Genomic DNA, 24351 nt, shown 5'->3' with positions numbered 1-24351 from the left:
CAATGTAACGCTTAGATCATATGCAGGGAGGAGTCACGTAATAATCTTGAGTGGGCGTGGCTTACATGGACCTTACCAAGCTCCGCCCACAACCGACCCACGTGACCGCAAGTCTCACAAACAAAGCCTCGCGGTGCGTTGTTTCTATGTAAACATGACTTGATTAGTGCATCATTTCCACCGGATATTCACAATACATCAGCTACTACAATGGACAGAGGAACTAACAAGTTCATGTCATCATCTGGGAGGAGGTTACTGGTTTCTCAGTCACAAGCTGGTTGCAAACCTGAGGCCAGCAGGTATCAGTCAGTTATGGTAGATCTGAAATTTGGTTTGATGACCTCAATATGAGAAGCTACAGACTGATAGGAGGAACCAAAGAGCTCTATAAAGGTAAAGGCAAATCTTCTGAAGTTGGGATATAATTAATTTAATTTCACATAATTATCGCGGTAGAAGCCATTTGTTTGTTAAAATTTTATGAAATATATTTGTTCTATTTGATGTTTGTTGTGAATGACGTATACTCACAAACGATCGAGGTAATTAGTCCAACATTTAGAAACTACAGTGGCTGTAATGCGCCACAGCAAAGGTAAAATAACCCGAACAGGTGATCAACTCAAAACCACTCGTACCTTTTTACTCTCTCTCTCTTTGTAGTTTAAGCACACCTGTTACCGTGGCAATCGCCTGCGCCCCGCAAGACGAGCAAAGATTACGTTAAAGACATAACATTCAGTCCGTTACGATGTCAAGTTTCCAGGCTTGATATTTATTTCTCGATTATTAATCAGCTCTTCTCTGAACACAGCGATGGTTGATTGACTATACTTGGTGCTAGAGTGGCTAACATGAGTAACAGTTTAGTCCAAAGCCTTTTCTGCTAAAATAAAATCTTTAGTGTATATCAGATACAGTACACATTGCATATTGATCTGTTTAGCTAACATAAGACTGTATTGCAGACAGGCTTCAAGGTGTATCAGTTGTATCAGTACTGCCATTATGCTGTACTTGGCTAACGGGAGACGGCCACGCACGTGACCATGTAGAATGGGCCAATGAAAATCGGCCCCTCTGGTAAGGTCCATTGTCTAATTTTTCATAAAATCAAGAACGTTATGGACAATCCTGACCACCTTTTTCATGAGACTGTCTTGAGAAAACAGTATCTTCTGAATTGAATTAAATAATATTTGCTCTTCTCCAGCGTTCTGAAGTCAAATTCCAATATTGAAATTTTTAGAAGTTAATTATGTATATCCAGTTTGGCTTTAAATAACACTAGCATCTTCCAAATTAAACCAACCGTATGCAAACGGCATAGAATTCGGCTTCTGCCATGCCCACATGCTGCAGGCACTAGTCTGTGTTGAGAGTAGAATTCAACATCATGTTGTATGTCATCAGACAGGTTGTGAATCATCTGTATGAATGATGATTCCCAGCACCAAAATGTGACTTCCTGCTTAAAGGGTGTGGGACTAAGGTGCTGTCACCAATTGACCTTGTGAATGTACCAGCATCACTACAGCTACAAATTCTTTGCTGTATTGCTGTTAGGCAATTGCTGTTAGAATTGCTTTCGCTGCTCAGGGCTAATTAGAAACTATCCATCTGTCCAACATAAAACGTTAAAACATCCTCTGCACAACTATGTACTGTTTTGGTTTTCTTGTGACAGATTCAATGAAGGAAAGGTTCTATTTCTTTTCTCATTTGTGTCAAAACTCAAAGCTCCACCCTATAAGTCATTGGGATTAATGACCAATAAATGACCAATCAGTATTCAAATGTAGCTCTTTATTTTGTTTATTACAAATATAAAAAAGCATTTACACAATAGTGCCACATGGAAGTGGTTTTTGTGAAGAGAGAAGTAGAATATAAAGGACTGAAAGTTGTTCAAAGTTTACCTCAAACATTCTAATCTGAGGTAAAATGAAGTTCAGTCCCAGCATGCACTGGGCAAAAGGCAGGGGAAAGGTGTCAATGAGAATCCGTCCACCTTTTCCATTCCTCTCATCTTAAAGAGTCAGACCCACAGAAGAGTAGAGTTGAGGACAGGAATAGCTGGGGGTGAGTTAGAATGACTCAGTGATGTAGCTGATCAGATGACAGAGCAAGGTGCCGTTTTGTGTTTAAGAAAAGTGAAATTCTGTACTGCTGGCAGAGTACAGTTTGAGGTGCCAGCACCTTCTGAATCGAAGAGTGAAAACAGATAAAAAGCAAAGTGATGCATCAGAAAGACACACAGCTCCAGTTTCTTAAAAGGACACCAGCCCTGATGACTTGGACAAACACTGCAGATTATGGGGATCAGACAGTCTTCCTTGCAGTCAGGACTCGGACGATGGAGCCAACCCCCCCCACTGCCAGAGCCTGAGGAAACAGTCAAAAGGAGAACAGAAACGGGTCAGCATTCTGTCATAGGCACAAATAACCAAAATGTTTTAAGCAGTTTTCACTGGAACAACAATTTAATTCCAAGTTTTCTAAAAACTGGTCCTCCCAATGCTGATAGCATTTGAGAGTCCAAACCTACATTGAGTATTGGTTTGGAGTACAGGTTTTATTCTGTACTCATAAACAGTAAACACACAATTGCCTCTAGTTAAATTAGTTTAATTTACAGTACCGTAAATACCCTGAAGCAAAGCAATACATAGTGTTCTGCCGTATTAAGCTTACCATCTTAAAAAGATGGTAATGCACCAATAAAATCAAGGTTTCGTTCATCACATCAGCCTACCACCCAGTGAGTGGTATGATCCATTTTTACCTCAAATATTGTAACAGTTGAGGTAAAATTTAATTCCATTTACATTCCTCTCTACAAAATGGTTCAGTGAAATCTGGGAATCGGGGCTGATTTATCGGCACACGTCTAGCACTGACATTTCTTGGTGGTTTAGAAAATGAAATAAAAAAGAAATAAAAGAATTTGTGAACATGGGATCAGTCAGGATATCATGTTGGTGTCTTGAATGAGGCCAAGAAATTGACTCACCAATGAATTTGGGCTTGTGATGTTGAAACTACCATGCATAGCTTCTAAGACAAATTGATTTGATGGCATTTAAGCCCATTCCCACCCTTCTCCTGGGGACCCTAACCCTAACCCAGACGACAGCAACCTTGGCACATGCACCAAGCAAACAAGATGACACACTGTGTAGGTCAGGGGTCTCAAAGTCAATTTACCCAGGGGCCGCTGGAGGTAGTCTGGGTGAGGCTGGGCCGCATTCACACACACGGTCTTCTCAGCCGAACCTTTCTGATTGCCTATTACCATATTTGGCCATAGTCAGGCGCTGTAACAGCCGTAATTGTGTAGTGTCTCTTTAAAATACTCTAGTATTGCTAATGATGTCAGAAGTATGCGCCACGGCTTCTCGGTAGAGAGCGTGGGAGAAACGTGCTAGACAGACATGTTAGCTCCCTAACGTTTTAGTAATGTTACGGGTTGTTTGGACGCTGCTCAATTTTCATGTCTGATAATATAGCAGCCGTTCAACCGGGCTTTGTAAGGTTGGTGAAGAGCGTATTTATTAAAGGACAACACTGTGGAATTCCCAGTACCAGTGTGGTTGTGAGTTTTTGACCGTCCTGACGAATCTGCTGCCTCCTCTCCTCCCTTAAACACAACCCAAGCGTTACAGCGCCTAACATTAATTATGTTACACTGATCAGCAACTTCCGGGTCTAGACTGGATGCCGAAGCACGTGAAGCGGGAGCAGCCGCGGAAATTGCGCATGTACCGCATGCAAATAATGACAAATAGAAAATGCAAATAGGCCCGGCTGATGTCCCGCCCCCGAGAGCAATATACTCCACCGTGACTGGTAAGTTCGTTCAGCTCCGCACACAACTCTGAAAAGTGCCAATTATATCAAACTCGCGGGTCGCACTAACGTTAAACTTTCATATTAAGGCGGGGGCCACAAACTATCGTCCCGAGGGCCGCAGTTGGCCTGCGGGCCGCGAGTTTGAGACCCCTGGTGTAGGTTCACGTATCACTTTAAGGAAAACCACATGACTGATACAGTTCTTGTTTCGTTTGGTTGTGAATGTGCCAAATTGTATTTATGAGGGAGAAAATGTAGACACATACTGTATGTGGGTTTTGTTGATGGAGATACTTTTTGTCCTTTGAATACCGGCATGAATCATACCGGATGAATACTATGATCCGGATCCATGATCCGGATCATAGTCCTCTTAGTCCAAGTTAGAGGAAGTCTTTTCCCGTGTGGGATCATTTTGAAGTGATTAAATGTAAAGTGATTAAAACACCAGACTTTTACAATGCAGACAAGCTGAGGGCATCTATGGTGCCTTGCGAAAGTATTCAGCCCCCTTGAACTTTTCAATCTTTTGCCACTTTTCAGGCTTCAAACATAAAGATCTAAAATTTTTATTATTTTGTGAAGAATCAACAAGTGGGACACAATTGTGAGATGCAACAAAATTTATTGGATATTTTAAACTTTTTTAACAAATAAAAAACAGCAAAGTGCACCTTTACTTTCAGTGCAGCAAACTCACTCCAGAAGTTCAGTGAGGATCTCTGAATGATCCAATGTTGTCATAAATGACTGATTATGATAAATAGAATGCACCTGTGTGTAATCAAGTCCCTATACAAATGCACCTGCTCTGTGACAGTCTCAGGGTTGTGTTCAAAGCGCAGAGAGCATCATGAAGACCAAGGAACACACCAGATAATAATAATAATGATAATGTACAACTATCAGTCGTACATTGCGCAAATCTGGCCTTTATGGAAGAGTGGCAAGAAGAAAGCCATTTCTCAAAGATATTCATAAAAAGTCTTGTTTAAAGATACCGTTGTGGAGATGTTTAAAGCCGGATTTGGATACAAAAAGGTTTCCCAAGCTTTAAACATCTCAAGGAGCACTGTGCATGCGATCATATTGAAATGGAAGGCGTATCAGACCACTGCAAATCTACCAAGACCCGGCAGTCCCTCTAAACTTTCATCTCGAACAAGGAGAAGACTAATCAGAGATGCAGCCAAGAGGCATGTGATCACTCTGGATTAACTGCAGAGATCAACAGCTGAGGTGGGAGAATCTGTCTATAGGACAACTATAAGTCGTACATTGCACAAATCTGGCCTTTATGGAAGAGTGGCAAGAAGAAAGCCATTTCTCAAAGATATCCATAAAAAGTCTTGTCTAAAGTTTGCCACAAGCCACCTGGGAGACGCACCAAACGTGGAAGAAGGTGCTCTGGTCAGATGAAACCAAAATCGAACTTTTTGGCCACAATGCAAAACGATATGTTTGGCGTAAAAGTAACACAGCTTATCACCCTGAACACAACATTCCCACTGTCAAACATGGTGGTGACAGCATCATGGTTTGGGCCTGTTTTTCTTCAGCAGGGACAAGCAAGATGGTTAAAATTGATGGGAAGATGGGAAGACCTGAGACTAGGATGGAGATTTTTTTTTTTTTGAAGAATATTTTTTATTGAATTTTATAACATAAAAGAAAGAACAAGTGACAGTGATACACTTAACACAGATTCTCATTAAATAACTTGGTCCCCAAAGCAAACAAACACAAAACAATAATGAACAAAGAGAAAAAAAAAAAGAAAAAGAAAACCCAGCAATCTCTGCACAGTTCTCTTAATGTCCTTTGTAACGTTTCAGAAACTCGGTCAACGGTGACCATGTCTTTTCAAATTTCGCTCCTTTTCCTCTGACAATATAAGTGAGTCCCTCCAGAGCCATACAGGATGACATCTCCTTCACCCACATGTGATTTGATGGTATATCCATTTTTTTCCAGTATAGAGATATTAATCTCCTGGCCAGCAGGAGTCCAAAGTCAATCAATTTTAACTGTCTGGAGTTAAAAACACAGTTCTCTGAATAAATACCCAAAACACACATTTTGGCCTCAGCAGGTACATTCACTCCAACAATCTCTGACAAAGTTTGCGTAACCAAGTTCCAATATTGTTGTAACTTTGGACACTCCCATACACAGTGAAAGAGAGTACCCCTTCCAACCAAACATTTACAGCAGATATCTGGGATGTTAGGTGCCCAGTGGTTCAATGTGACTGGAGTTATGCAAGTTCTCACCAACCACTTGTACTGAAGGAGTTTCATGCTGGTATTGATTGATTGCTTTTGGGCCTTTATGCATGCAGTATTCCAGTCCGCTACTTGTATCTCCTCTCGGATGTCAGCTCTCCATGCATCCAATTTATCTGCAGTGGATTCCTCATCGTGCTATGTAAAATAAAGCTATGTAAAATAAAGAAATATGACCTCTCCTCTCTAAATTTCCTAGCACAATATTCTCTAGGTATGATAGTGGTGGTTTGGATTCAATCGTTTTGTTTTGACATAAAATGTTTAATTTGTAAATACTTATAAAAGTGTTTCTTTGGAATGCTATATATTTGGCATAACTGCTCAAATGTAAGAAGCCTGTCATCCTTATAAAGATCTGCCAGTTTCTGTACACCTTTATTTGCCCAGATTTTGAAACCTCCATCAGCTGTCCCTGTCTTAAAATATCTGTTCCCCCAGATGGGTGAGAAAGAGGAAATGGAAGGGGTATCTCCAATATATTCATGGGTCCTATACCAAACATCAATTGTGTTTTTCAGAAAGGGATTTTTTGTCATTTTTATCAGTTGCTTTGGTCTTGCGGAATACAAATACAGATTTAATCTAAGGTTTGTTATTAATTGTTCAATTTTTATCCATGCTGGGGGTGATTCGGTTGAGAAGTAAAACATAGCTGAACGTAGCTGGGCGGACCAATAATACAATTTAAGGTTAGGAAGTTGCAACCTCCCTCTCTCATATGGCAGGTACAACAGGCGAAGTCTTAATCTAGGTTTTTTATTATTCCAAATAAATCTACTGAAAATACCATTTAAACCATCAAAAAATTGTTTTGGAAGAGGCAAGGAATTGTCTGAAAAAGATACAAAAATTTTGGCAATATATTCATTTTAATCACATTTATTCGCCCAATCATTGATATGGGCATCATCATCCTATTATTCAGTGACTCGTTTACTTCACTGACCAGAGGATCATAGTTTGCTGATACAATTGTTTTAATGTCTGAGGTGATCTTAACACCAAGGTACACATTGATCTCTTGCATTGATAAAGGGGGTTTGTATAACCGGGTTCAGTCTTTCATCCCTGTTCAAAAATAGAATAGAGGACTTTGAATCATTTATTTTGTAGCCAGAAAACTGACCAAACAACTCTATTTGTTGCATTAAATTTGGGATGCTAATGGACAAGCTTGTCAAAAAAACTATCAGATCATCAGCATACAATGCCAGTCTATGCTCTTGGTTTCCCAACTGAATGTCAAATAGATCAGTTCGCATTCTTATCATCATTGCCAAGGGTTCTATAGCTAAGACAAATAACATCGGAGATAACGGACAACCCTGGCGAGTGGAACGTTCTAATATGAAAGGTTTGGAGGCTAAATTATTTGTCCAAACACTGGTTTCAGGAATTGTATACAAAGGTTTAACCCATTTGAGGAAATTGCAACCAAATCCATACCTCGGAAGAACGTTAAATAGATATGACCATTCAATTCTATCAATTCTATTCTATGCTGACGGGCATCAAGTGATAATAAAGCAGTATCTTTAGCGTCAAATTTCTCATGAATTATATTTAGGACTCTTCTTATATTGTGAAACCCTTGACATTTTGGTATAAAGCCATTTTGATCATTATGAACTAAATACGAGATAAAGGGGTCCAGTCTGTTTGCTAAAACTTTGCAAAGTATTTTAGTGCCCACCCCCATCAGACTGATTGGTCTAAATGAGGAGCACTCCTCAGGGGGTTTACCAGGCTTTAACATCAGTGTGATCATTGCATGTCTCAAAGTAGGTGGGAAAACTTCACTTCTAAATGCTTCTTCATACATATTAAAGAGCGGGGTTATAAGTTTTTCTTTAAAGGTTTTGTAGAATTCAATAGGGAAACAGTCTGGCCCAGGAGCTTTACCACTGCTGATACTTTGTATGGCCTGTGATATTTCTTCAATCGTTAAATTTGTATCCAATTCCTTTTTTGTCTCTTCTGTAAATGTCTGAAACTGAAGTTGATCTAAGAACATATCTTGTTCTTCCGAAGCGTGGTGGCACTCCGATTTATATAGATTTACATAAAATTGCCTAAAGCTATCGTTAATTTCAGCTGGATCTACTGTTACCCTACCAGAGGGGGTCTTTATACTATTAATTGCTCTTTCACTTTGTATTTTCTTAATTCTCCACGCCAATAATTTCCCAGCTTTCTCGCCTTGGTCATAATAAGATTCTTTTAACCACATTAAACTTTTTGCTGCTGCTTCATAAGATAATTTATTATATTCAGTTCTCAAACGTAACAATTCACTCTGCTTTGTTTGGTCATCATTGGTATTTAAGTCTAATTCCAAGAATTTTATTTGTTTATTCAAAATTTCCATTCGCTTCTTTTGTTTGTTTTTTGTACTTGTATAGCTAAGAATTTCACCTTGAATATATGCTTTGAATCCTTCCCATCTCACTGAGGCGGACGTCTGACCCGTATTTAATTCAAAATAAGTATCTATCTTCTCCCCTATCAATCTGACAAAATTTTGATCTTGTAGCCATTTTGCTTGAAACCGCCAACAAGGTGAATTATGCACCAAGTTTTCTATGTGAATATTCAGTGAGATAGGTGCATGATCACTGATCACTATGCTGTCATACTGACATTGTTTGATCATTGATAAAAGTTCTCTTGAAACAAGGAAATAGTCTATACGTGAGCAGGACTTGTGTATACTCGAGTGACAAGAGAATTCTATTTTATCAGAATTTTGTTCTCTCCACACTTCCACCAAGTTGATATCCAATATATATTGACTTATTAATTTTCTAGTTTGCTTTTTATAAGCATCTGGGCCAATTGATCGGACAATATTTGGGTTTAAAGTGCAGTTAAAATCTCCTCCAATTACATACAGTCCTTTAAGAGTAGATATAGTAAGAAACAGGTCTTCAAAAAATGTTGGCTTATTTTCATTTGGACCATATAAACTCACTAAATTTAAAGTAAATGAGAAAATATTACCCTGGACAATTACATACCTACCAGCTGAATCTTTTATTGTTCTTACAATTTGGAATGGTATGCTTTTATGGATCAAAATAATTACGCCTCTTGCATAATTATCATATGATGCATATATCACCTGGACCGGCCATCTATTTTTAACAGACTTTATCTCACAATTTGTTAAATGTGTTTCTTGAAGAAAAATTATCTTTGATTTAAGTTGCTTAATCCTGTTTATAACCGGTTTCAGTTTAGTTTGATTCCGAAGACCTCTCACATTCCAACTTGTAATTTTTATGTAAGAAATGTGAGTATTAACTTGTTGACTAGGATGGAGATTTACCTTCCAACAAGACAATGATCCCAAACATAAAGCAAAATCTACAATGGAATGGTTCACAAATAAACAAATCCTGGTGTTAGAATGGCCAAGTCAAAGTCCAGACCTGAATCCAATCGAAAATCTGTGGAAAGAGCTGAAAACTGCTGTTCACAAGGGCTCTCCTTCCAACCTCACAGAGCTCCAGCTGTTTTGCAAGGAAGAATGGGCAAAAATTTCAGTCTTTCAATGTGCAAAACTGATAGAGACATACCCCAAGCGACATGCAGCTGTAATCGCAGCAAAAGGTGGCGCTACAGAGTACTAACGCAAGGGGGCTGAATAATATTTGGCCCCTTGCCGAAGGGGGGGCGTGCAATATTATTCAGCCCCTTGTGTTAATACTTTGTAGCGCCACCTTTTGCTGCAATTACAGCTTGCTAAAAAACACTTAAATATCCAATAAATTTCTTTCCACCTCACAATTGTGTCCCACTTATTGTTGATTTTTCACAATAAAACTTTTAGATCTTTATGTTTGAAAAGCGGCAAAAATTCAAGGGGGCTGAATACTTTCGCAAGGCACTGTATGCTTGGGCTTCCAGAATACCATAGACTTCTAATGTAATGAATCTACGAGTTCCCATACTAATCTGTGTTGAGATATATACACACATACACACACCTTACCTTTTCATGCCACTGCAGCAGGACAGCGCTACTGTTGTCAGATGGTTTCTCAAAGCCTCTGTAGATGTATTTCATCAGCAGGTCTACTCCTGCTTTGTCCAGTGAGCCCACAGCTTTTTCTATGTCACTACTCTTAAAACTGCTAAGAACTTTGACCACCAGCAACTCCGCTCGTTCCTGCCACACAGACAGAGAGGGGGGTAGGCAGGCATTACCAGCCAGTTAGAAAAAGATTACATAACAGTTAAAAGCTGTGTTTTTACGGCATCTATCAAGTTTGATATGCACAGCAGCCATGTTGGATTTTGAGCTCACATGTGGTGAAAACTACTTAAGTTGAAATATTTACACTAAAGGTCATTTGGAGTTGAAATTCCAAATTTAACTACAAATGGGGGTGGGGTTAAATTAAAAATGTAAAAAAATAAATAAATACATAAAAAATGTCATGTTTTGATTATAACTTACATGGAATGAATGAGACTTCATTCCATGCCAGGACATAAGAATAATGTTTTTCTTAAGTTGTCAATACCAGTTGTTCATAGATGTCTAGATACAGATGGCACAGAGCACTGATTTTCCTCAGCGTTCCACCTAGCATTAAGGTTATGCATAGATGTTCTGTTTGAACAAGAATCAAGCTCAGAGTTTTTTGAAATTTATGAGCTTCACATTTGTCAGGTGGATGACCTGTAATACATCACTGCTCTGGTAGACAGCAGAGTGCACAGTATCACAGATGCCACCTCTGATTTATGAGCAGGTGCTAAATGAGTTCAGTTTGTTAAAATCTTCTCTGATGTGTCTTCATCCTGCAGAGCAAAGACCTAACCAGTGCTACCATGCTCCGTGTTCAGGCAGCTGTAGGGCAAAACACAAGTGATCACAGAAGGGGAGCAGAGGCATGTCAGATGTTCATACCTTAGCATTCTGGTTCTTGGTATTGATTGGAGGGTTCTTCAGTACAGCATGGAGAGCTCCAGTCATGTTCCCTTTGCAAGGATTAGTCAAGAATCACAGAGACAAGAAATACACCAGCCGGAGCATGAGAGGAGCAAAGTAGAACAGGATGATCACCTTATATGGTAAAGATCATCATAGCTTATTCTTGAACGTCATGAAGCTGCAGTAAACAAAATTCAATCAGCTCAGAATGAGAACCGTTTACTCACCTGAATAATTTTGTCACGTCCTGTTTAAAGTGACTAAAATGTCTCAAGGGTTTGTTTATATATATATATATGTATATTGAATTCCGAGCAGGAACAGGTTAACTTGTTTAATTATTTTCTGTAACTAAAGTTTATCTATCAACTTCACAGAGAATGTTAAATCAAACGGAAACAACGGACAACATGCTGAGAAAATAGTAAAAGAATGTGGTAGAAGTGTGCGGGAACCACACCCTCTTGTCCCTTTCAGCCGGAAACACCGCCTCACAAAAGTCTAACAAACTGAACACTGTTACATGCTGACGGACACCCGAGCTTCTTCCTGCGGGACACCTCATTGCTTTAACCACTCCCAGTTAACCCCACCAAAGTCGTTAAATCGCCTCAAAGGATATTGTCTAAGAAGGGAGTCCACTTCTGCTTCGTCTGGACCTCCTTGGTTCTCGCCGCCGTCCTCCTCGTCCACAAACTTGTTTTCGTCGTATTCATCTACATCTACTTTCCTGAAGCGGTCAGAAACGGTGTTCTTAGACATTCTGGATGAAACGGAGGCAGCAGCGCAAATATAATGTTAGGGAAGGAAAAAAAATACCCTTTCTGGCCAAAGAGGACCCAAACAGTTTCTGATGTACAAAACACTACTTCCTCATCAGAACACTTCCGCCTTGTTTGTCTTCTTCTATTTTTATGGCGGTTGGCAAACATCTTAAGGTGCATTACCGCCACCTTCCAGATTGGAGTATGGATCAGATGCTTCATTTACTATAAAATACCCGTTCTTATATATATATAAAAAAATACTGCTAAAACCTAAAAATGAGATCTCCAGATGATCTTTGGGGATCATCTTGGAATCCCCAAAGATCCCCAAAAATTGGGATTCTTGTACAAGTAAATAAAAAATTTACTCGTATTCTTATTTAAATTTCTAATTAAATTAGTATGTTCTTTCATGAACATACTTATTACCAGGGCCGGCCCAAGGCATATGCAAACTAAGCAGTCTCTTAGGGCCCCAGGGCCACCAAGGGGCCCCCTAAGTAGAGCTGAATTTTTTTTTTAGAAATGATTTCTATGTCATTATAATAACAAAAACACACAATTTCATCATGAAGTTATTTGTTTTTACAGTAATATATTTGATAATGTATGTAGAAATCATTATTTTATGGACAAAAAGAAAAAAAATAAATTGCTCTTGATTTTGGCTGATAACAATTTTTTGGTCTGAAATGTTGCTAAATGTAGCAACAAAGTCACTGAGTTGGCAACAGTGGGGTGAATGTTGTTAGCTGTAAATGTGCAGACCTGACCAGGTGGGCCTGTCTGTCAGTCAAACCTCTCACTGCAGAGTAGAAGGGGAAAGAGGCTGATTTTTAAACCTTTGCTGATGAAAATAAGATCAGTGGATAAAATGGGCTTCACATAATCAGCCCCCAAATTAACCCAGAAATCATTATACCCTTCTTTGGGGTTGCATAGGGTATAATGCAAACAGCACCATCAGAGATGCAATAAGTTTATTGCATCTCTGATGGAATAAACTTATTGCATGTGGGAATGATTTAATCGTCTAACTGTTGATTCCAGCAATCCACAGTGTTAGCAGAAATAGAGGGCCCCAAAACCAAATTTTGCTTAGGGCCCCATGGAGGCTTGGACCAACCCTGCTTATTACCAGAGGCGAAAGTAGTTTTTTAGTGAGGACAGAGAGAGAAGGACTACCGCTAGAGCGGGAGACCCATCGTTTTCTGTGATGCAGGGGGCGATGGCGTGCAAGTACGTCTTGAGAACAGGTGTTCTGTTTATCTGTGCTACCCATGAATCCATCCTACCTTGTGGTAATGGGCATGCGCACCTCGATGCTACGTCACATACTGCTTACTCAGCAGATTTCCTATGGACCTACCTTCTGACCTCTTCCTTCTGACCTACCTGTGGAAGTTTTGTTTCATGTGTTTTATTTAATCGAAGATTACGGTAAGCTTTATTTAATTTATTTCATACCTGGCTTTCATTAAGCTGCTGTATTACTTAATGTTTTCAGTTTACATGAAAGTAGTGATGGTGAGATGAAGCCTCATGGGCATTGAACCACTTGAGCCAACTGGTTCGAGAAAGGGTTCATTTCTTGAAGCTTCATGTGTACACGAAACCACCTACTGGCCAGGTGTATAATCACAGCCAGCTGTATCTTAACACGTGTGATGCATTGAATTTTTGTCTATTATGGCTCTTGGGAATGACTTCACAAAAGGTGTAGGATGAAATCATTTGTCTACATAAATTATGTATACACATATGTGTATAATAAAATATTGTTTGAATGTATTCTCTGTGTGTAATTATTCCCAAAATAGTAGTGTCATGTGATATGACATGTTGTGTAATAATGTTTTTCTGTGACTCTAGAAAAATGGCCTGGGCTTAATAAGGCAGAGGACAGTGAAAGTGCTTGTGGAACTAGGGAGGGGGTAGTGAATAGGCTAATGCTTGTGTAACTTGGATGATTTCATGCATTTTTATTAAGAAACAACAATTTCTCCACAGTTTTTGGTTTCAAACAATTTCTCTTTTTTGACACTACATGGATGAGGTGTTATTATTGTACCCCAACTCCTTGGAGCACAATAAACACCTCACCTTTACAGAAATTAAAAAACAGTGAAAAATACAGTTCCTCATAAGCAAACCTAATGCATCTGCATCAACCTTGTTAGGGCTTATCAAATCAAAATGTTCCCACATAGGGGAAATCCTCCTCTTTCTCGTCGGCTCCATCCTACTCCTATCCTGTCCTCGCGCTCCTAAATCTCCTATCTAATCTATCTATCTATCTATCTATCCGTCCATCCATCCGTCCGTCCGTCCGTCCGTACGTAAATAACCACTATCCAAACTCTGCTATCCAAACTATCAAAACTCTATCCACTCTCTCAACTGACCGCAACTCGCCTACAACAACCCACATTTTGAATGGAGCCTGTGGGGTTTCTAAAGCTGTCAAACCCCGCGCCAAACTCTGAGCCACTTCCCGAAGCAGTCACGTGGTACAGCAGGGCAGCGAGGCTTCCGACGTCATCGTTTTCGGCTCCTCCCCTAAATGAAGCAAGCTTCGATACGAGCTTTACGGAAACGCTCCCTCCATTACTCGACACACGCCTCGAAGCCTCGGCACATCACGTAACATCACTACATGAAAGGTTACTTGTAAATATATTTATAAATGGCTTTAGTTTGTCATCTGAAATGTTGTTACTGTCATGATGTTGTAACCGCCGTAATTGTGTAGTGTCTCTTTAAGATACTCTAGTATTGCTAATGACGTCACATGTATGCGCCACTGCGTACTTGGAAACGTGCTAGACGGACGTGTTCGCTTTCTTTAGTAATGTTACGGGTTGTTTGGACTGCTAATTTTCATGTCTGATAATATAGCAGCCGTTCAACCGGGCTTGTAAGGTTGGTGAAGAGTGTGTTTATTAAAAGACAACACTGTGGAATTCCCAGTGTGGTTGTGCATTTTTGATCGCCCTGACGAGGCTGCCGCCTCCTCTCCTTCCTTAAACACAACCCAAGCGTTACAATGTGGTGGTGGAAGATGGTGAGGGAAACGCAGCAGGCCCGTGATGAGACGAGTAAGTTGGTTTTAATAATGAATATCCAGAATTTCACAGTCCAATAATGTCCAGAATACCGGGCAGCACGGCCGAGCGGAAGCCAGGGGACGCCGGTAGCAACCGACAACACAAAGGATGAGACGACGGACTGGCACACAGATGACAGAGACTAGACGCCAAATGAGACGAGGACCCGACAAAGACACAGGTGACACTAAATACACAGGAGGTAATCAGGGAACGAGACACACCTGGGAACTAATCAAGAGGAGACAGGACAACACGGAGACTCAGAGACACAGGAACTCAAAATAAACACACAGAGAAACTGAAATCACGACAGTTACTACTCTAAACAAGTCAATGTTTGGCGGTTGGTGGTTGCATTTTGTTAATCAGGACAAAATGCACAGTTTTGTGGGCTATTTCGCCCCTATATTTTAAAATATTTTAGTTTAATTATACTGTTTGTTTTTTTTAGTTAACTTTGCTAAATAGATGTTGGTAGCGATACTATGTGGGATTGAAGTTGTGTATTAGCAGTGTAATATTAGTGTATATTAAGCATATCCTACCATTTCAGGTGGACAGTGAGCTGCGCAGTTCGGTGGACACATTGTGGCTGCGTTGCATTTGATAAAGTCTGTCATACAACATATTAATACGCAAAAAAGAGTTGCGGTGATCTGTATTTGTAGATGTCTGTTTAATTTAATTTAAATAAAAACCTTTTTGCCCTGTCTGATACTGTTTTATTCTTACAAACACCTCTCTATTTAAAATATTTTTTAAAAACTTAGGACAATCTAATAAAAGGATTAATGCATATGTGGTGGGATGGTGTTCCACCCTCACCACTCTGCGCACCAGGTGCGGCCATAAGCGCACCGTTGATTGATGGGCAGGGCAGATTGCTTTAAAGTTGGGCAGGCCACTGCAAGGTGCATGTGTCTTTGTTTTTCCCATTACGTGTCATGTTGGCTTGTGTTGTGTGGCTGGGCTTGTCGTTGGTTCTTGGGTGCTACACCTGCCGTGTGTTTCTGCAGCATTGCTCTGCTGGCGTTACTGGCTGCGGCTGGTGGTTGTTTCGGCTACCATCTTAGTCCTCACCTGCTGATCCGCACCCCGCCTGGGTAGGCTGTGTTTCCACTCCTGGGTAAGCTACCTGCTATTTAGATTTTAATTCATTTTCACTGAATTCATAGTTAATAGGTTTTCTGTTTCAGGTACGTGATTGTATTATTTTGGAGCTGCAAGCGCTCTGGACACTGTCTCGGTGTTTGTTTGAGCTGCTCTCAACTAAACCTATAGAGCACATGTGTCAAACTCAAGGCCCGCGGGCCACATGTGGCCCGCTATGTCATTTTATGTGGCCCTCTCCCCACCACCGTTTTACAGCCCCATTGATTGACTTAAAATAGGGTTTGAGCACGAATTGACTACAAACTACATCTCCCATAATGCCTTCCGATTGTTACCAGCCAACATTACGGCTTCTCGCCACTAGAGTGCAGCAGAGTCACCTCAAGCTGATTATTAATTTTCCCAGCGAATAAAACTGAAACATCGACAAGCTAAAGAGCGAAGTCCCGTGATGTTTCAATCGAGGACTTTTACCGTCTCCTGCCCCCTGAGTTGATGCCACAGCTTCGACTCCATGCAGCTCGTGTTTTGTCCATGTTTGTAAGCACCTATCTGTGCGAACAGATGTTTTCAAAAATGAATTTAAACAAGACCAAGCACAGATCGCGCATTACTGACGAAAACCTACACGCCGTTTTGCGGATTTCCTCAGCGCAAGAACTAACATCGACGAACTGACCAGGGGAAAACGGTGCCAGACATCCGGCCAGAAAACATTGGTAAGTACGAACAAACTAAATTTAAATAAAATGAATGTAAAACCAAAACTCAGTATACTGGAATATGTATATAGTTTATTGATTTTGCTTGTGTTTTGTTTTGTGTTTATTTACAGAACACATCACAATGAGGATGTGTGTGAGTTGGTGACAGGGTGAAGAGGGATCAGCTTTGTGTTCAAGGACAGGCAACATCACCTAATTGTTTTGTTCTTATGTGAAATACATGTTCGTTGTGTAATAAATAACGAAAAAGTTTTGTGAATGAAGTTGAGAGTTAATATCAAAACGTGTTTTTATTCTTTGTCTGCTTATCTTTAAAGCAGACAAAGATTAATTTTCCCAGCAAATAAAACTGAAACATCAACAAGCTAAAGAGCAAAGTTTAGCTGAGCAGTTTAAAAATACTGAGCATATTTTTAACTGCTTAGTTTAAAAATATTGTAATTTTACATCCATGCAAACTCAAATGTAATATTTAAAACTTGAACACATAAAATCAGTTATTTAACAATATAAGGTGTTGTTTAATTTATTTTTAACATTGTATTTTCATACATTTATGCTAGGGTTGCCAAAGTCTAGTTTTCCAGACCAATCACTCTGCAAATTTAGATGCGTTCTTTCTCTAACACACCTGCATCATTGACTCATTCATAGGCCTCTACAGAACTGAGTTGCTGCTAATGAGGGAAGTCAACTTTTTGTCTGGGGTATGTTTTAGCAGGGACGCATCTAAAAGTTGCAGTCTGGAGGACTGCACTTGGGCATTCCTGATTTATACCGTCAATGTGGCCCGTTAAGGGTGGCCAATATGCTGAAGTGGCCCTTGGTGAAATTGAGTTTGACACCCCTGCTATAGAACTTTGGAACTGACGTCACTTCGTGTTACGTTTACGTCTCGCGCAGTCGCTCGACGCCTTTTTTGAGACCACAGATCAAAACAAACTTTATTCCGGCGTTTTCATTGTGCTACCAACCACATCAAAGTTGATTTCAAGTTGGATATTGGATTTTCGTGCTCCGCGGAGTAAGGGGCGTTTAGCTCAAGGTTGATCCGATTTATGAACGCTAATTCCGGCCAGCTGTTCTCTACCGCTCCCTCCTCAAGTTCTCGGAGTTTCGGGGACAGTCAATTTCCGAACCAAACACTCCTGTAAATAAATGCCTTGCCTGGTGATACAACTGATACAAAAAAGTGATAATTCATGCTATTACACAAGAACACTATCCTCTATTAAAATTTGAAGTCATATTCAATACTTTAAATAATTTTAATATTAAATGTTTTCTTCAATAGTTTCCAAATCGTGTGCTTCATTAACCCAAAATCAGTGTGAAATTGTACTACTGGACTGTAGATGAAGTACGCTCATCTTTATTACATTTTGACCCCTTTTTTATTTTTTAACTAATTTCATATTTTAAAAAAAGTTTAAAATTGATTTTTCATCAAATGTATTACCTCAGATGATCATCACATTTGTTACCTGCAATGTTCAATTACATAAAATTCTAGGACAGGATCTATTTCATTACATGTTCACTTCTTACCAAAAATATGTTAAATACAACAAATATTTACTTAAAGTGTCACCTTTATTGTTTACTCTGAACTGTTTAATTACACATTAAACATTTAAAGATGGGCTCTTTCATCTGGTTTGATTGTTACATTAAATGTTTACTGCAAAATGTCTGATTATATAATTGTTTACTTTAATCACATAAAATGTTTATTTAAAAATATAATATTTCATTACATGTATGTTCCCCACCAGAGAGGTGACATTCCACGTCCCAAGAGCCAGCTTCTGCAACCAAGGATCGGACCGCCAGGGGACCCTCCCTCAGCCACCACCCATCCCACTCTGCACCTGATCCCTTTGGCCCACAGGTGGTTGTCCCATGGGAGGGGGGACCCATGTCTCCTCTTTGGGCTGATCTCGGCTGGGCTCCATGGGTAAAAGCCCAGCCACCAGGCGCTCGCCATTGTGCCCCACCTCCAGGCCTGGCTCCAGAGTGGGGTCCCGGTGACCCGCGTCCCGGTGAAGGAACACCAAGTCCAACCACTTACAGTATATTTTACGACTATATAAATATAGTCGCAAAATAAACATTACGCCTAAAACCACACTACTGCAACAGACTGAATGTTCTGCTCTTTGTGTGGGAAATATTTTAGTGTTTTTTTTCTTTTGTGGCGTTGTTGTCAGTTGCTATGGCAGCGAGTCTGCGCGTAGCTGTGCTGATACAGAGGGTGAGGAAGAAGTGGTTTCTAGTTGTACTTTAATGGTTTTTCCCTTTGCTGTGGAGCACAGCACGGAATTAATAATAGCTACATGTCCAAGTTTGATTAAGTTAACAGAATTATTCTACCGCGGCAGCGCTGCCATGGATGACATGTTAAAGAATGGTCTTTTTGCCCTCCAGCGTTGTCCGCATGCGTGGAATTTCCTTATGTAAACAATAACATACAGGGGGTCTATATTAAATCTGATTATGATTAAGTCAGTGCCTCACCAGCTATGAACCTCACCGCACGTCACTGATATATATATACTGCTCAAAAAAATAAAGGGAACACTTAAACAACACAATATAACTCCAAGTAAATCAAACTTCTGTGAAATCAAACTGTCCACTTAGGAACCAACACTGATTGACAATCAATTTCACCTGATGTTGTGCAAATGGAACTTTGTACAGAACAAAGTATTCAATGAGAATATTTCTTTCATTCAGATCTAGGATGTGTTATTTGAGTGTTCCCTTTATTTTTTTGAGCAGTGTATATAGATAGATAGAAACTTTATTCATCCCTTTGGGATTTACCGTCAGGCATAATTAAACTAACATTTCTAACAATTATCATAGTCATTTATTTTCTGTACAATGTCCATTGTCTTGCCATTTCCAAGACATTTATGTCTGATATATGATATAAATCAGACATAAATCCAAATCAAGTGCATTAGAAAACTGCTTTCCCTTTTCTGATTAGCAACACCTGAACAGAATCACACTTGACCTTAAATAACCCCATCCCTCTTCAGACTGGTGGCACTGACATCACATCATTGGGGGAAAATGTGTGGAGAGGGTAGCTGATTTCCGTTTCCTGGGGGTCCACATTGAGCAGGGCCTCACATGGAACATGAACACCTTCGAGCTGATAAAAAAGGCCCAGCAAAGACTGTACTTCCTGAGGGTTCTCAGGAAGAACAACATCAAGGAGAAGCTGCTGGTGTCCTTCTACAAGTGCTCCATAGAGAGCATACTGACTTACTGTATCTGCGTATGGTATAACAGCAGCACTACGGCTCAAAGGAAAGCTCTCCAAAGGGTTGTGAATACAGCCCAAAAAATCATTGGCTGCCCTCTCCCCTCACTGGAGGACCTGCACAGTGACCGCTGTCTAAGAAAAGCACAACACATCACAAAGGACACTTCTCACCCCGGACATTCTCTGTTCACACTGCTGCCTTCAGGCAGAAGATACAGAGCAACCAGAACAAGAACCAACCGTCTCAGAGACAGTTTCTACCCGATAGCAATGACAAAACTAAATGCAATCAAAAACAACCATTAATCATCATAAATGATTTGTGAGAATGTGGCTGTTCTTCTTTTTTTTTTGCCAGTTGTTTGTTGATTCTTGCGTTGTGTGTGAATTGTGAGACAGTTATTTTTTGTTTTTGGGCATGTGCACCGACTGATGGCACCCTTTGAATTTCGTTGTCCTTGTGACAATGACAATAAAGATTTATCTTATCTTATCTCTACATACTCAGAACACAAAATAAAATACGCCCCCTAGTGGTGATAAACACAAGAAAAGATACTGCCTCCTACAGTTCTATTGTCTTTTTATTTTTCACAATGTAGCATCAGGCCTTTTTTTCCTCATTTTCTTTATATATGTTTGCCTTTAACTTGATCTTTGTTAGCATATTATCTCCATTTTATACTAAAATAACTTTTAACCACATAAAAGAGATGGTTCCCCCCAAGTAACAGCTGAAAATCAAGCTCCAGACTGCTAATTCATCCATCCATCCATTTTCTAACACCTTTATCCTTAGTGGGGTTGGGAGGGGTGCTGGTGCCTATCTCCAGCTAATGTTCCGGGCGAGAGGAGGGATTCACCCTGGACAGGCTGCCAGTCTGTCGCAGAGTAACACGGAGACAGACAGGACAAACAACCATGCACACACACACTCACACCTAGGAGAATTTAATCAAATTCTTGATTAAGTTGATGATAATTAAGTGATGTTCACTTGAACTTTTTTATTCAGTCTAATGTTTTATATTACAGTGAGAAAGGCCAGAGTCTAGGTTTAGCAGATGGTTAAAGGCATCTGATCCACACTTCAAACTCAGTACCTGTTTGCTTTACGGCAAAACTTTGGTAAGGTTAAATTTAGTCTGCTAAAGAAAGTCAGATAGTTCATTCTCCAATGTGAGAAATCCCTTGAGGTAGTCAAGTTTCTTGTTTGTTCAGATCTTGTTAGTCATTTATATAGTATGATTAGTAATTAACAGTTTATTCTTTTGTGTCTAGATGCAATGTAGTCATTCAATTCACAATTGAAGTTTTATTATCGGGATTCTTGGACAGGGTTTCTAATTCAGTGTTTCAAATGTTCCAGCAGAGACATTTATAGTAATAGGTTCTTTTGTAATATGACTTTTCCTTGCTCTGAGTTTTTCTTTTTTTTTTTTGTAGTGTATATCACCATTATTGATACAGGTACAGGTTTAGGGACCCCTTTTAGTTTTTGGGCATGGATTATGTGGGATGTAGGCTGCTTCCTGCTTCCAGGAACTGGCAGGGAATAAGGTGCCATTTTCTTGCAGCTTCATCCTTTGTAAAGGATGATGCTTCAGTTTCAGTTGGACTTTGTATATCCATGACAGCCAATTACTGTGATTTATTTATTCATTTATTTATTTATTTTCTGTTATGGTGATAATTCTGCACTTTAATCACTTTGGTCAAAATTCAGCAGGGGTTGGTGTAACAGAGGGAATAGTGTGTATGTACAGTTGTGGTCAAAAGTTTACATACACTTGTAAAAAACATAATGTCATGGCTGCCTTGAGTTTCCAATAAGTTCTACAACTCTTATTTTTCTGTGATAGAGTGATCGGAACACATACCTGTTTGTCACAAAAAACAGTCATAAAGTTTGGTTCTTTCATAAATTTATTATGGGTCTGCTGAAAATGTCACCAAATCTGCTGGGTCAAAAATATACATACAGCAACATTAGTATTTGGTTGCATGTCCCTTGGCCATTTTCACGGCAACTAAGTGCTTTTGGTAGCCATCCACAAGCTCCTGGCAAGCTTCAGGTCAAATGTTTGACCACTCTTCTTGACAGAATTGGTGCAGTTCAGCTAAATGTGATGGTTTTCTTGCATGAACCTGTTTCTTTAGCACTGTCCACATGTTCTCAATGGGGGGACTTTGTCAGGACTTTGGGAAGGCCATTCTAAAACCTTAATTCTAGCCTGGTTTAGCCATTCCTTTACCACTTTTGATGTGTGTTTTGGGTCATTGTCCTGTTGGAACACCCAACTGCGCCCAAGACCCAACCTTCGGGCTGATGGTTTTAAGTTTTCCTGCAGAATTTGGAGGTAATCCTCCTTCTTCATTATCCCATTTACTTTCTGCAAAGAACCAGTTCCACTGGCAGCAAAACAGCCCCAGAGCATAATACTACCACCACCATGCTTGACAGTAGGCATGGTGTTCCTGGGATTAAAGGCCTCACCTTTTCTCCTCCAAACATATTGCTGGGTGTTGTGGCCAAACAGCTCAATTTTTGTTTCGTCTGACCACAGAACTTTCCTCCAGAAGGTTTTATCTTTGTCCATGTGATCAGCAGCAAACTTCAGCCGAGTCTTAAGGTGCCTTTTCTGTAGCAAGGGCTTCTTTCTTGCACGGCAGCCTCTCAGTCCATGGCGATGTAAAACACGCTTGACTGTGGAGACTGACACCTGTGTTCCATCAGCTTCCAAATCCTTGCAGACCTGCTTTTTGGTGATTCTTGGTTGACTCTTGACCATCCTGACCAATCTCCTCTCGGCAGCATGTGATAGCTTGCGTTTTCTTCCTGATCGTGGCAGTGACACAACTGTTCCATGCACTTTATACTTGCGAATAATTGTCTGCAGAGTTGCTCTTGGGACCTGTAGCTGCTTTGAAATGGCTCCAAGTGACTTCCCTGACTTGTTCAAGTCAATAATTCGCTTTTTCAGATCCACACTGAGTTCCTTTGACCTTCCCATTGTAGCTTTTGTGGCTGAGTCTAATGAGCCCTATTTAAATGGGCTCATGAGAAGTCAACAGCTGTAGTCAATCAGAATCACTTACAAGAAGTGAAGAGGCCATGACATGAAGCTAATTTGATTGACACAACTCTCTACATCACCAAAATTGACAATTTATGTTGCTGTATGTATATTTTTGACCCAGCAGATTTGGTGACATTTTCAGCAGACCCATAATAAATTTATGAAAGAACCAAACTTTATGACTGTTTTTTGTGACAAACAGGTATGTGTTCCGATCACTCTATCACAGAAAAATAAGAGTTGTAGAACTTATTGGAAACTCAAGACAGCCATGACATTATGTTTTTTACAAGTGTATGTAAACCTTTGACCACAACTGTATGTGTATGTGAATTTTACCCAAAATAATAATAATAATAGTATGTATTTTTAATGAAATTTTTACGGTAGCCCTGAGGTGCAAACCACTACAACATTAACGAAAGCATTACACCACAGCACATTAAATTATGGAATTGTGTTAATATGTTTATCACTGTAACACATTACTGTAAAAGGTATGTGTGTGTGTTCAACAATAAAAATGATTTATCAGAACCAGCTGTATCAAATGTAATTATTGTGCGCCAAAACAATGAAATAATCACATCAAAAAGTTCGAAACGTTGTCCTTTGTTGGGTTTTTTTCATTCCTATATAATAATGTGTGAGGTTGTGTCAGCGGCATTCATTCCCTTGAAATATTTTGCACAACGGCACTTTACGAAGTTCGGTCCATTTACTTATATTAGCTTGCTGGTAGATAAGCCACTTTCAATATGGCGGACGCCATAACGTATCGCAACAACGGGCCGACCCGTTCAAGCGATAACTTCCGGTTCAAAAGCACTGTCGTCCTATCAGCAATTTCTCAGGTCTCCAACTGGGACATACCCTTTCCGTTCTGTTAATGTTGTAGTGCTTTCGTTAATGTTGTAGTGGTTTGCACCTCAGGGCCACCGTAGATTTTTAAACAATGCATATGTTTAGAACCACCTAGTGGTGTGATGACACACCACTTCCCCCGCCAGAATTCTGAGGAATGCTGGTGGAGATAGGTGCAAGTGAAGCAGCTCTTCACTACTTTTTTTTTTAATTTTTTACTTAGGGTCATATTTTTCTAGTTCAACAATTAACAAAATACTGTAAGATCATTTAACATCTACGAATATAATTTGTAAAGTTTTCGTGGTGGGCTGGGAAAATATGACC

At 39.8% G+C, this 24351-nt stretch overlaps 1 protein-coding gene across 1 annotated transcript; it reads right to left on the bottom strand.

The window, feature by feature from the left end:
* Positions 1–1792: 1792 nt before the first annotated feature.
* Positions 1793–11992, bottom strand: LOC114146844 (actin-related protein 2/3 complex subunit 5-like). Its single transcript, XM_028021236.1, has 4 exons — positions 11708–11992; positions 11062–11134; positions 10138–10314; positions 1793–2388 (listed from the first exon to the last, which is right to left on the bottom strand). Exons 1-4 carry the CDS (start codon positions 11845–11847, stop codon positions 2326–2328), a joined length of 453 nt encoding a protein of 150 aa, XP_027877037.1. The 5' UTR covers positions 11848–11992; the 3' UTR covers positions 1793–2325.
* Between the last annotated feature and the right edge of the window lie 12359 nt (positions 11993–24351).

Source organism: Xiphophorus couchianus, chromosome 6, assembly GCF_001444195.1.
Source record: "Xiphophorus couchianus chromosome 6, X_couchianus-1.0, whole genome shotgun sequence".
NCBI lineage: Eukaryota > Metazoa > Chordata > Actinopteri > Cyprinodontiformes > Poeciliidae > Xiphophorus > Xiphophorus couchianus.
The sequence above is the reverse complement of the archived record's forward strand: the minus strand, read 5'-3'. Positions and strand labels throughout refer to the sequence as shown.

Excerpts from the sequence above, each read along its gene's own strand:
- LOC114146844 (XM_028021236.1), bottom strand. The coding sequence starts at position 11,847 with ATGTCTAAGAACACCGTTTCTGACCGCTTCAGGAAAGTAGATGTAGAT. Across the intron at positions 10,315-11,061 it reads CCAAGAACCAGAATGCTAAG|GAACGAGCGGAGTTGCTGGT; the intron begins GTATGAACATCT and ends TCTGTGTGGCAG. Across the intron at positions 2,389-10,137 it reads TGCTGCAGTGGCATGAAAAG|GCTCTGGCAGTGGGGGGGGT; the intron begins GTAAGGTGTGTG and ends CTGTTTCCTCAG.